At 42.4% G+C, this 13,990-nt stretch overlaps 1 protein-coding gene across 6 annotated transcripts in view; it reads left to right on the top strand.

The window, feature by feature from the left end:
- The first annotated feature begins 80 nt into the window (after nucleotides 1-80).
- Nucleotides 81-13,990, top strand: part of ZMYND8 (zinc finger MYND-type containing 8) — an 83,928-nt gene continuing 70,018 nt past the window's right edge. For 4 of the 6 annotated variants that reach the window (XM_088674604.1, XM_088674605.1, XM_088674599.1 and 1 more), the window contains exons 1-2: nucleotides 81-148; nucleotides 1,251-1,294. In XM_088674604.1, the coding sequence (XP_088530730.1) occupies nucleotides 1,287-1,294 (8 nt within the window). In that variant the 5' untranslated portion in view covers nucleotides 81-148; nucleotides 1,251-1,286. Of the gene's footprint in view, nucleotides 171-1,250; nucleotides 1,295-13,990 lie in introns of all 6 variants that reach the window. The other 2 variants (XM_088674600.1, XM_060277282.2) reach the window with 1 other exon arrangement.

Genomic DNA, 13,990 nt, shown 5'->3' with positions numbered 1-13,990 from the left:
GCGTGAGTGACACCTGAGTGCGGCCACTCGTTGGCCCCCGGAGGTGGAGCCAGCGCGGAGCCCATCCACCTGTATCACTTGCTCTGGGCTTTCGGTAGCGGAGGCAACATCCTGCGAGGAGTTTTTAAGTGAGAAGAAAGAGCGTCAGGTACCGGTTGTGCGGGCCGGAGGTGGGTGGCGGGGCGAGCTTGTTGTTTTTTTGTTGCCCTGAAGCGAGCCACTTTCTGAAAATAAGAAGGACGTGCAGACCCCAATCCTGAGAGGAAGCTTTTTTTGGGTTCCTTTCTATCGTCAGAAACTTAGCCCCGTTGAACTTAGTGGGCTTTACGTCGGCCTGAATCCGGCTCCCAAGGCAGGTCCCCGGGGAGGGACGGACGAGGACTGGGTCATGAGGGTCGGAGAAAGAGACCACCACATTGCTCAGTGTGGAGCAGTGAGGCTCGTATGAGGAGACTGCTTTCCTTCCTTCACGCATCTTATCTGTGGGTGGCCTGGTTTCTTATGTTTGCTTCTTTCCAAAGCCTTTCTAGTCTTGCTTTTAAATCTGGATTTCCACAGCAGCTCACAGAATGATAAAACTCATACAAATAGCGCAGGCGAGAAAGGCTTCAGTTAATGAGGATTTCCACTTAAGAATTGGTTGACTTCTCGATGGGGCCTGCAATATGTGAAGCACACTCTTCAGATTTCCACCCAGCCCCATCATTAGGCTGAGTGAGGCAAAAGAAGCTGGGTGTGGGGGAACACAGTGGTAGGCCTCCTCCCCTGCTTTTGCAGATCCTCCTGAGCCACCAGGCCATTCCATTCTGTTGGAGATCAGAGCTGTGTGTGCCACAATTTGTTGTGTTTCCCTCAATCAAACTTTTGCTATCTTCAGGTGTACTGGAGGGTAAGCAGAAAAGATATATCAGAAATTTTCTGTATAGCATTTCATTGTTTGTTTAATAAACTTAAAGTTCTGGGTAAAATAAAAAATGCCTACCAGATTCTTAAGACCTTATTATCTCCATATCAGAAAGGATGAAATTAATGAGGAATCAAAACAAAAATAATAATATAGGAACAAATGCTGTGGTTGTTTTCTGTTTTGCAAATGACAGAATTTTGTGTTTCTCTACCAGTAGCTTAATTTAATTGAATATTGGTGTGTAAGACTTTATCATAAACCAAACATAGAAAAAAAAGTAATGCTGATTTGTTTTCTCCTGCATCTTAAATTTAAAACCAAATTCATCTGGGTTTTTTTTCAGAGTTGTAAAAGAAAGCCACACAAGAACTTGGTTGTCATGATGGGGTAAGTGTAGTCAACCTCAAATGGCCAGGTCTAATACATGGAAGTTGGTGTGGCACAGATTAACAGCCAAACTGAAGGGCTGCCAACTGCTTTAGGACATAGACTGGAAGGTGAAGCTTTTCTAAGCATGGTGACAGGGCCAGCCCAGTACATTTTGGTGCCAGAGGTGAACCACAAAATGGTGCTCCCCTCCCAGCAAGGGAAGAGGAGTTGATATACATTAGGAACAAGGGGGCGGTGAATAAAGATCTACATCAGTATCGGCTGCCTCTGTGGATCCTGCCTCCTCCTAAGGCAGTTGCCTCACCTTGTGTCATGCATGGGTGGGCTGGTCCTACATATAGATAAGCAAAGAGTGGTATTCAGAAGTAAATGACATTTATTGTCTGCAGAGCGGTATAGTAGGAACTTGCTTTTCCTATAGGGAACAGTGAACGTGATGTGTCAGAGTGTCAGTTACTAAATAATATGTTTAGAGCTTGATAAACTTTCCCTCTGATGGGTACTTAAATCAAACTTTTAATACTAGCTAATCAATGACAGAAATTTCACATAAATGTGTTACTGTGACAGACATTTCAGAGATAAATGTGGTCTGGTTGAACCCAGGGGAAGAGACTCTTCCTTAGGAAACTAATTAAGGGCCTTTCCACATTTACCATTGATAGAGGTAAAATTTTAGAGGGGGGGTGGGTGGATTTTTTTTGCTATACTGCCACATTATATTGTCTGTATTCAACTAGTATTCCAAATACTGTACAAATACAATGTTTTTTCTTTGAAAGATCTGGAATGGATTCTCAATATTTTCAATTGTGTGGCATGCGTACAAGCATCATCCAGGTTTCTGTGTGGAAGGGGAGGTGGCTATTGAGCGTAATTTGGGAGGCATCTGTTTTATGCCACTTTCTCTGACCAGTATGATAAAGATATGACAGGTAGAGATGATGATACTGAGTCAAACTACAGGCACCACCCCCGTACGTGTGTTCTATTGACATAAAAAGGTAAAGGGACCCCTGACCATTAGGCCCAGTCGTGACCGACTCTAGGGGTTGCGCGCTCATCTCGCATTATTGGCCGAGGGAGCCGGTGTATAGCTTCCAGGTCATGTGGCCAGCATGACAAAGCCGCTTCTGGCAAACCAGAGCAGCACATGGAAACGCCGTTTACCTTCCCGCTGTAGCGGTTCCTATTTATCTACTTGCATTTTGACGTGCTTTCGAACTGCTAGGTTGGCAGGAGCTGGGGCCAAGCAACGGGAGCTCACCCCATCACAGGGATTCGAACCGCCGACCTTCTGATCAGCAAGCCCTAGGCTCAGTGGTTTAACTACAGCGCCACCTGGGTCCCTCTATTGACATGCTACCCCATATATGCGTGCCGCTGGGAAATAAATAAATAAATAGAACCTTACCAGGAAATGGTGGCAGAGAGCTAGAGAGTCATTGTGATTCTTGTAGAGACCCTTCCTAGAGCCCAAAGAGGGTGTCAGTGAGGGAAGAAGCCCTGAAAACACCTGGGGTAGAGCAGAGATTTGTTTAGGCTGCTCAGCCTCCCTGAACAGCAGTTGACGTGCAAAATAGTGTAGCAGTAGCTTCTTTGCCACACATCCTCCAGCTTGCCCCAGAACTTCAGCTCTTTTTGAAGAGAGAGTTATGTGGAAAGCATGGGGAGAGAGCTGGAGAACAGGAAAAAATGGGTGTTCAGAGGCTTTTTAGAGGGTGTTTCCCCTTCATATGATTTCACTTATGTGTGTGGGGGCCCAGAATGCAACCTCTGCATAAGTGGGTGGGGGCTCCTGTCCCTGGCAGCAGTTATTAGCTGTGGACAATATTTCATCACAATAACCAGGTTTGTCATTGTTCAGTTAGACACATAGTTCCTCTTTTAATCTATATTTCCACAATATTAGAGTTCTGGAATACTAGGCCTTTTCTCTTTTTTTGTGGCAACATGCAATGGAAAGGAAACAGATTTTTTCATGAGGTTATTCTGGCCTCTCCGTACTGCAGACCATCTTGGTAATATAATAATAATTTATTATTTGTACCCCGCCCATCTGGCTGAGTCTCCCCGGCCACTCTGGGCGGCTCCCAATTATTAAAACAGTACAGCATTAAATATTAAAAACTTCCCTAAACAGGGCTGCCTTCAGATGTCTTTTAAAAATAGGATAGCTGCTTATTTCCTTGACATTTGATGGAAGGGCGTTCCACAGGGCAGGTGCCACTACCAAGAAGGCCCTCTGTCTGGTTCCCTGTAACCTCACTTCTTGCAAGGAGGGAGCCACCAGAAGGCCCTCGGTGCTGGATCTCAGTGTCCGGGCTGAATGAAGGGGGTGGAGACGCTCCTTCAGGTATACAGGACTGAGGCCGTTTAGGGCTTTAAATGTCAACACCAACTCTTTGAATTGTGCTCGGAAATGTACTGGGAGCCAATGTAGATCTCTCAGGACCGGTGTTATGTGGTCTCGGCGGCCGCTCCCAGTCACCAGTCTAGCTGCCACATTCTGGATTAATTGCAGCTTCTGGGTCACCTTCAAAGGTAGCCCCACGTAGAGTGCATTGCAGTAGTCCAAGTGGGAGATAAACAGAGCATGCACCACTCTAGTGAGACAGTCTGCGGGCAGGTAGGGTCTCAGCCTGCGTACCAGATGGAGCTGATAGACAGCCGCCCTGGACACAGAATTAACCTGCGCCTCCATAGACAGCTACGAGTCCAAAATGACTCCCAGGCTGCTTATTTGGTCCTTCAGGGGCACAATTACCCCATTCAGGACCAGGGAGTCCTCCACACCCACCCGTCCCCTGCCCACAAAAAACAGTACTTCTGTCTTGTCAGGATCCAACCTCAATCTGTTAGCTGCCATCCATCCTCCAACCGCCTCCAGGCACTCACACAGGACCTTCACCGCCTTCACTGGTTTTGATTTAAAAGAGAGGTAGAGCTGGGTGTCATCTGCATACTGATGAACACCCAGCCCAAACCCCCTGATGATCTCTCCCAGCGGTAAGATCCTCAGTGCACCTCACATCACCAAAAAGCATCAGTTGCTAAAGAAGACACCTCTTAGATGTTTTCGATCTCTTGTAATTTAATACAAGTGTTAAGAATTGCTATGAGCTTATATTTGGCTGAACTTACTGAAGAAACTGCTTCCATTTCATTTTCTATATATCCTGCTGCATCTTATTCAGTTGAGTTATTTTTTAAAATGAACTATATGGCTTACAAAATCAAAATCATGCTGCTTGTCTGTAATACTTATTTTATATAGTTGAATGGTCACGTACGAGTGTAATACTAATGGGTATTGATAAGACTGTATGCCTCAAGGCCTATAAGAACCAGGTTCCTTGAGAATAAGGGCTCTCAGAAGCAAGGAACCTTGAAAGTTGGGTTAACAAGTTGAAGCTAGGTCTGGACGGGGTCTGGATGACTCTAAACTACATCATGCTCCATTTGAAGACTGTTAGTTGTGGAACAATATTGGTTCTCAGCTGTGTGCAACCCAGCTTCTTGTTTCTGGTTTCTTCCCTGGCTGTTGCCTACTAATACCTTGCTCTTGGACGTCTCTGCTGTGTTTGACCTTGGCTTTGTTTCATGATTCTGCTATTGGACCAAGCCCACTTTTGGGGCTGCCTCACTGTGGACTGCTCGACCTTGACTTATTCTTAAGATCTTGTTTATTTGAATTGCTTTGTTACTGCTACCTTGGACCTCCAGAGTTTGGCCAGCCCTTGTCCTGGGAATGTAAGATCCCTGGGTTTTTTTTTGGGCTGGGGGGGGGGCATGCCAGGATCAGACCATTACATGTGGATGGGTATATAATCTTGGAGGAGTGTCACACCAAGGCTGAATTGCAGTACGGTAGGTGCATTCATTGAGCTGGTTACTTGAACAAAGTCTAAAATAATTTCGTGTTTCCAATGCACCTTGGAATATGATATTTCCCTGTCTTCTGATTCAGTAGGGGTACTCTCCACCATGGGAATCTTCTTAATAATTGCAGAAAGACCTGTGTGTGTGTGTGCACGTGTGTGCACGTGTGTGCATGCATGCATGGGTTACCAATGACTTATTTGTTTAGCCCTGTACACATTTAAGTTTCTTTACATTTTGTGTGGCTATGCAACTCTTGCTTCAGACTGATACTTCAGAGATGTTTAAAACTACAGCCCAGCTCTTTTTTAATGAAACTTTTTCATGACTCCAGAGTAAGGAAACACAAGAGGGTGCTATATTTCTATTAACGCAAGAGGAGAAAGCAGAAGCAGTTATTAACACCCTGCATTATTCCTCTCCTCCAAGTCACTCTCTCTCTCCTTTTTTTTTTAGTTAAGTAGGTGATACACTAGGTAACTTGGAGTATGGAGTACATTAAGGTAGAAGATGACACAAGCAGAGCAACCATTTAACGGTTGTTTATGGCACATGTATCTGGGTGATGTTTGATTAAGTCATATATCGAATGGACTTAAAGGTCAGTCATAACTAACTTAAGTCCATTGATTTCAGTGCATCTACTCCTCAGAGTATGACATAGTTGGCTATACCAGGCTGTACTTGGAAATGACTTGACTACAGCTAGAATTTAATTTGAATTTAAGCAATACATAGAGTAACTCCAAAAAGCCCTATTACAAAAAAAAAGATATGTAAAAGTGAATTTGCAGGTTCTCAACCCAACTTGGATGAACATCATTTTTAATTTCTGTCCTAAGTATACTTTATTGGAAGCAAATACTTGATTTATAGTTACAATTGAAATTATTCAACCCCATTGCAAATCAGGTTTATTATCAAATTTTACAGACTTTCAGCTGCTTGCAATGAGCAAATCAAACAAAAGCAATTGAAATAGCTCAACACAATGGATACTGTACTTAGTGATTCCCCCAAAATCAGCTGAAAATGCAACTTATACTGGCTTCTCCAATCTCACTATTATTTCACCCCCTGAATAGAATCCTTCACAGCAGCACAAATACAGCAGGTGTTGTCTCAAACACACTTGATGCGACTAATCAAGGGCATCGTTAGTTGCACCAGGTGTGCTTGAGCTGGAACACAGCAAACCCCTAGCCAGCTCAGGTATTTCATGAGTGTCAAATTTGGCTGCATGTTAGAAATATGGCTAAGTCAAGAGCAGGCAACCCCAAACTTCGGCCCTCCAGATGTTTTGGACTACAATTCCCATCTTACCCGACCACTGGTCCTGTTAGCTAGACATCAGGAGGGCCGCATTTTGGGGATCCCTGGTCAAGAGAACGGTCCAAAAAGGTAAGAGAAGAGATATAAATGCCTTTCACAAACAAGGAGCAGGATACAAAAAGATAGTGAAGGCACTGAATGTTCCTAGAGACACCATTGGAAGCATAGTTCTCAAGTTCAAAGTTAAAGGAACAGTAATTACACTACCTCAGGCATAGGCAAACTCGGCCCTCCAGATGCTTTGGGACTACAGTTCCCATCATCCCTGACCACTGGTCCTGTTAGCTAGGAGGGCCAAGTTTGCCTATGCCTGCAATGGATGGGGCAGAAAAAGGAAGCTACAGTAAGTGCAGCCACCTGAGATGTTTGACAAACTTCACAAGATAGATAACAGCCAAAAGATGCAATCCTAACCTGTCCCCGCAATGGGGTGAGCTCGCGTTGCTTGGTCACTGCTCCTGCCAACCTAGCAGTTCAAAAGCATGCAGTGCAAGTAGATAAATAGGTACCACTCACAGGAAGGTAAACAGTGTTTCCGTGTGCTGCTCTGGTTGGCCAGAAGCTGCTTAGTCATGCTGGCCACATGACCCGGAAGCTGTGCACCGGCTCCCTTGGCCAGTAAAGGGAGTTGAGCGGCGCAACCCCAGAGTCGTCCGCGACTGGACCTAATGGTCTGGGGTCCCTTTACCTTTTTACTTTTGAGTAGACACTGGGGACCCAGGTGGCGCTGTGGGTTAAACCACAGAGTCTAGGGCTTGCTGATCAGAAGGTCAGCGGTTCAAATCCCTGCAACGGGGTGAGCTCCCGTTGCTCGGTCCCAGCTCCTGCCCACCTAGCAGTTCATAAGCACATCAAAGTGGAATGCGCTGCTCTGGCTCTCCAGAAGCAGCTTTGTCATGCTGGCCACATGACCCGGAAGCTGTCTGCGAACAAACGCCGGCTCCCTCGGTCTATAGAGCGAGATGAGCGCCACAACCCCAGGGTCAGACACGACTGGATCTGATGGTCAGGGGCGCCTTTAGCTTTACCTAGACATGACTAGGATTACAGCCTAATCTGCAACATTGAGTACCCATAACTAGTGCCAACACAAGCTTAGGGAATGGTAATTTGGGATAAAAGAGAAGAAGAGCCTTGAGCTGAAGGAAGCACTGTTGCTAGGCATCTCTCTTGTGTAAGGGTTCTTTTGCTCAAATATTCTAGTAAGCCATCCAGGCTGTGTATACATAGTGTTGCAGGGTGACAGCAGGGGGCCTAGCAAGGTTTTCACTTGGAATAAATTATTACTTCTTATAGACTAGCAGACAACTAGAAGCGTAGGTTAACCAATGCCACTTATTTGAAGTTTAAGCAGATGGATTTTTCCTTTCTTTGAAGCTTAAGTGGCTAATTTGGTCTGACAATTCTCAGCTTAGTGTTTTTTGTTATTTTCATAGTTTAACTATAAAGAAAAATTGTGGTCATACTCATTTTCATTGTTGGGTAGTAATCACCAAAAGTGTTTTCCATCATCACATCTGCATACCCCCCAGCTGTTTCTAGATAACTAATCTCCTGAACAAGCAATTGCCTTTTTGCATTTCACACCAGGACAGCCAATAACATTATACAAATTATGTAACTGAGGGCATCCCATAGCCACAAGAAGTATATGTGTTCACAAAGAACAAAACCAGGAACATGAATCAAGCTGAAATGGAGATTTTTTTTTATTAAAGCAGGAGAAAAATAGCAAGCAGTTTGATATGTGGGTCAATTGGTTCTAAATTTCTTCCTTCCAGTAGAGTTAACTGGCATTTTGGGTTATGGCAGTGACGGCAGGATCTTCTTGCCAGCAGCAGTTGTCATGTACTTGTAGACTTTAGTAGCAACAGCCATTAGTTGGGTAAATTTACATTGGCCTTTTCCACAAGTTTCTCAAGAAATTTGGGATGAGTAACATCTAATTGGTTGAAAATATTTAATAATGTAATATAGAGCCTTTTATCTTTGGTACTCCTTGTGCCTCTGATAGTTTCAGTTATAGATTTATGTTTCTGTATATTGTAAGTCATGTGTGCCACACCTCTTGTTCTCCCATTTCTTATGATGGTACCCTCCACTTACCTGTCTGTATCTTATCACAAACATCCAGATGACCTGCTTTATTATTATTTTCTTGTGAATGTAACATCTCATGTCAGCCTTGGTTTGTGCCAGTTTTGTGTTTGTCTCATGAAGTTCTATTTTGTTATTTTAGTAATATGGATAGAAATATGTTGATGAGTAAAGCTGTTGTATTTGAGCTCTGCGGTATGTTCTAGTTCTAGAGTGTTTGTATTTTGAATAGTTTTGAAGTCAGTTGGCTCAGCAGTGTTAATTGCAACATGCAGGCATGTAGCATATCTGTATTATCTGTTTTACTTTCATGCAGGCTTAAAAGCCAAATAGAATCATAGAATTGTAGCATTGGAAGGGACCACAAGGGTCATTTAGTCCAACCCCTGCAATGCAATAATCTTTTTCCCAATGTAGGGTTTGATCCCATGACCCTGAGATTAAGAGTCTTATGATCTACCAACTGAGCTATGCCAGCTGCATATTTTAATTGGAAAACAGACGCTGGGAAAGTAGTTGTTTTGGCTCAGCATTTAGCTGATAAGGAATGCTTAGCTGCCTCATCTTGCCTGAAGTATGGTGATAGACCATGAGAATTCCCTGGGAACTTCTGTTGTTTTTAATTTATTTTTGCTTTCAACTTTTTAGTTTTTAAAAATAATTTTACTGTGTAGTTTTATGTTTTTATATAAACTGCTGGAATATATTTTTGATACAGTGGTATATAAATATTTTTATAAATAATGATTCAAAAAACAAAATGCTGATGGTCCAGAAAAGCTGAAAGGTGATCAGTAACGAAATCCTTTCCAAATGTAACTAAGCCTCTGCTGTATGCTTGTCGTCCAGAACAAAATGAATTTCTAAAATAGTATATTACTGCACATCATGCAGCATATGAAAAAAGGAACTGTGCCAGTTTGGGGTATTAGCATTGCCCTTTTAATCTCCCCACACCCCCATACACAGGCATCATTGGGCCAGTATTCCTCAGAATTCTTGCGACTAACTGCTTTAATACTGCCTTGGTGCAGAAGAGGCCATTATACTCTGTAGGAAATGAGGAGTATCCTGAAGCTGAAGTACTAGAGGTGTCATATGGGGGAAGGTTGCCTATCTGAAGGTGCCTGTCTGCCTGCTCATGAAAATAATGATTTGTGTTAAAAATTGCATCAGAGGGTGGCTATTCTAGAGAGGTCTGCTTTTTGATGTTACGCATTTTGATGTGGAGTGTTTTTAAACAAGCTACTTCCCAAGTGAAGTTGACATGGTACAAGAAGTGAGAGGACTTCACCATGTAGCCTCAGTGCTAGAAGTGCCTTTTACTCACTGACTGGTTCAACAGCTGTGGTCGTTCCTGGACTTCCTCAGTCCTTGCCACAGTAGCTGCTGTTAGTACTGTACAGTACATTGCAACAGGATTGCTGCAGGAGTGAGACTTTTGTGCTCAGAGATCTGCACTGGCTGCCAATTTGCTCCTAGGCCAAGTTCAAGGTGTTACTATTAGTATATAAAGCATTTAACAACTTGGGACAAGTTTACTTATGGGATTGCCTTACCGTACATGTCTCCACTCAACCACTTTCATCAGCAGAATTGGCACTACCTACAGGTGCCACATAATACCTGTTTTGCATTTGTAAGAACTTGATAATTTAGTGTAGCAGCTCCTGAACTTTGAAACTCACTGCCTATTGAGATCAAGCAGGCAGCCTTCACTGTACTATTTTTGACACCTGCTAACAATATTTATGTTTAGACAGACCTACCCATCAGCTTTGTTAGGACACTTGAGAGTTAACAAGTTTAATCAGAAAGGCTTTTACACCATGTGAAGATCCTGTTGCAAGCAATGTGAGTTTACTTGCTGTTTTTCAAGTTGTCTGTAGGAAGCTGAGGAATGTGCAGTCTTTGCTAGAACAAATATCCCAAGCCACAAAAATGAAAAAATATATTGTTCAAATAGGCAAAAAACAATGCACACATATGACCTCCAGCTTTTCTGCATGCTAGAAAACTGGTTCATCTCAAGTGTTTCAGGCAGCTGGTTTGCTGAGCTCTAGATCAAAATATCCGTCTTTTAAGACAGGGTTAATAGTTTGACTGGGAACAATTCCAGAAATGCAAAACCTCTAACCCAGCCATTTATCTATTTGAAACATGAGATTCTATGGGTGGAGTTTAGCTTTCTTTTAAATAGTCTGCCGTATATTTCAGGGCAACCATATAGCTGTCTGTAGGTACTGTAATTGCATTAGACACTGCAACCCAATCTTATTAAAATGGAGATGAAGAAGTTTGTGCTAATGGAAGACAAGGCGTATTCAGAACCCACACAAAAACATGGGAAACATGCTTTTGTTTAAAAACAAGTATATACAGTACTTGCAAATCCTATTTCACTAGAGCTAACAGAGCAATGGTTTGAATGTTTACACGTGGAAGGATAAGGCACAGTAGAACATGGCTGCTTAAGGCAGAAGTTCTCAGACTTTCTACTCACAGGGCCCACTTGAGATGGCTAAAATTTATTAAGGCCCATTAGTCTCAAAATGGTGGTACAGAGGTAGAGCCTGTCACAAAATGGAGATAAAATTTGACACAATCGGGTAGCAATTGCTGACATTACTTTCTAATGATATCTGTTCCATCTTTGGAAATTGCTAAATTCTTCATCACAAAATTTTGCTTGTGTCAGGGAGTTCCATAGTTCAGCTTTCCTCAAGCTAAGTACAGAGGTTTGCTGCAGAGGCATATATCCAGATATTTTTTACTCATGTTCTGTAATTTATTCCATACCCTTTTCAAACTAAATTTGTACCTAATTCCCACCCCAAATTTATTTCATCTATCATCTTTGGTCCTTTTGCTTCACTTGTTCCTCCTATAAAAGCTTTTACACTATCTGGCTAGGTTACTTTCTAATTCACATGAGGATGCTGTTTTTCCATGTTCCCAGGGTCAGAAAAGAGACATCTGCCCATAGATATCAATGGAAATTAAATAATTCTATGTACTGGTAGATGGAATTAAAGAATTTAATGTAGTGTGCCCACATCCACAGTCTCCCTCCATGCTGACGGACTGTTGGGGAGTGGGAAGAATTAGGGCTGTGGAATGGGGAGTTTGGGGCCTTCAATAGAATCATTGCAACATTTTGTTGCAAGAGCTCACTTGACTACATAGTAGCAGCTCTATGTTGTCCATGGTTTGAGCAGATTTGGCTACAAAAGTAAGGGAAAGCTTGAATTAGTATTGGCAGACTCAAGGTTAGTTTGTTATTTTTAAGTATCCTAAGGGAGAGCTTCCCAAATACATCCATATTGTTCCCAAATTGTTTAATTTCTGCATCTGGGAGTGACATAGAAACCCCTTAAAATGTTGACTGACTGTTAGAGGATGGTGAGAAAAATGGTGGGCAGGATGTGGAAGGGTGTTATTCCTTTTAAAATATTTTTCTATTGCCTTTCATTTAAAAACCACAAAGTGATGTACAGCAGAAGGTAAAAACTGGAATATTAGCATCTATACAATAATCTTTAAAAAAGGGAAAACAAGAAAATCAGTAATCGAAAGCAAACAGATTAAGAAGAGATTGGTATTAACTGCCAGCAAAGGCTTGGAAGAATAAATGAGATTTCAGCAGGTGCATAAATATAATCAGTGTGAGTGCCTGCCATAATTCAGAGGGGAGATGATTCCATTAAGAGGCCGCCATAGTAGAAAAGCCCCACCTCGTTGCTACAAGATGGATCCTTGCTGGTGGCTGTGCAACCATACCGTCCATACTGCTTCACTATTTTTATTAGCTGTGTGGGATTACTACACAATAGATAGATTCCCATAAAGAACAGTAGCAAGAATTTCTATACATACAGGTGTGGAATAGATGCTTGGTTGGGAAGCCCCAGTTTTTTAGAAAGGGAGGTCAGGGGTTCTCCAACTTCCTACTGCATGGGCCTGCTTGAGACTGCTGAAAATTACTAGGAGTCACAAAATGGTGAAGGGGCAGAGCCAATCACAAAATGGTGGTACATGGATGCAGAGTTTGGCATAATTAGCTGCCAATTACTGACATATTCTACTCATATATAATTCATCATTGAGAATTGCTAAAATCATTGTCAAAGTGTTTTGCTTGTGGCAAGGAGTTCCATAGCTTAGCTTTCCTCAACTTAAGTACAAAATTTGCTTTGGAGGTTTTGTGAGTCAGCACCTACATTTTAGGCAAAATATTCTAATCCAGAGGTTCCAAGCGCAGAAGTCTTTAAAAAATATTTTTTTCTCTTTCCGGCACCACATAGCTCTGAAAGGGTGCCCTCCCCTTCATATCCTGTAATTTCTTCCCACGTTCTTCTTTCTCAGTCAACTTGTGCCTTATTCCTACTCCCCTGCCCCCCACCCAGCCCCTGCTTGTTTCTTTTATCCTTTCTCACTGGGCCTTTTTATATTCACTTATAACAGGTTCCCTCTCTTTTCCCATTCCTTTCTTTTCCCTGTTTATTTTTATTATTATTATTATTATTATTTTATTTCATTTTTTAATTTGCTTCAACACCACCTCTTGCCTTTTCCTCTCTTAGGAGGGAGACCTTACTTCCCTTCCTCTCTTTTCCAGGCCACCATTACTGAGCATGCAAGAAGATGCTGGCATTGGTCCTACTAGAAGGTTATAGCATGACTGGAAGGCAAGGCAGAAAAATAAGAAGGCACTGCCTTGGCACAGAAGCCCATCTGAAAGTCTTGGCTCAAGGCCCACTCTTTGAAAAACACTGGTCTAAATTGCTTGAGAAACACTGAAGTAGAGATAACAGGATGCATCCTGATCACTGTCATATCACCTAACAGTACCCTTGCAGCTATAGGCTAGAAAGGCTATTATTACCCCTCAAGGTGATTTGCATAGCTGAAGGCCAGTTGGCATTGTTATTCCATTTACACATTATTACCCGCCAGTTCACTAGCCTGGGTGGTTTGTCAACATCCTCCATATACCCTTTGCTTGCTTGTTAATTCATAAGTTTAGGAAACTTGAACCAGAAGGTAAGCTTTCAATACTAGATAAGACTGGTGTTTTGTATCTCATGTTTTATTTCTAATTTCTGTTATGCAAAATACTTGTTTCATATAGTACCTGAGCACCTTCTCTTTGGGGAATTTTTTTTTTTACTACTTGCATGATGCTAAAAAAAATATTCTGAACTACTTTACTAATATAGATCTTTGAAATGAGCATAGGCCAATAATATCACCAGTTTCCCCCCCAGTTACTTTTGAAATACAGTCTTCTGTCTATCAACCTTGTGGACATATTCTTCTCTCCCCCTATTTCAGGAACATGTATGCTGCTCCAGTCTCCTATCTGGTACAGTGAACCATCTG

This window comes from Zootoca vivipara, chromosome 7 (assembly GCF_965207765.1).
Source record: "Zootoca vivipara chromosome 7, rZooViv2.hap1.1, whole genome shotgun sequence".
Classification (NCBI taxonomy): domain Eukaryota; kingdom Metazoa; phylum Chordata; class Lepidosauria; order Squamata; family Lacertidae; genus Zootoca; species Zootoca vivipara.
Note: the sequence above shows the minus strand (reverse complement) of the source record. Positions and strands in the feature narration are given on the sequence as shown.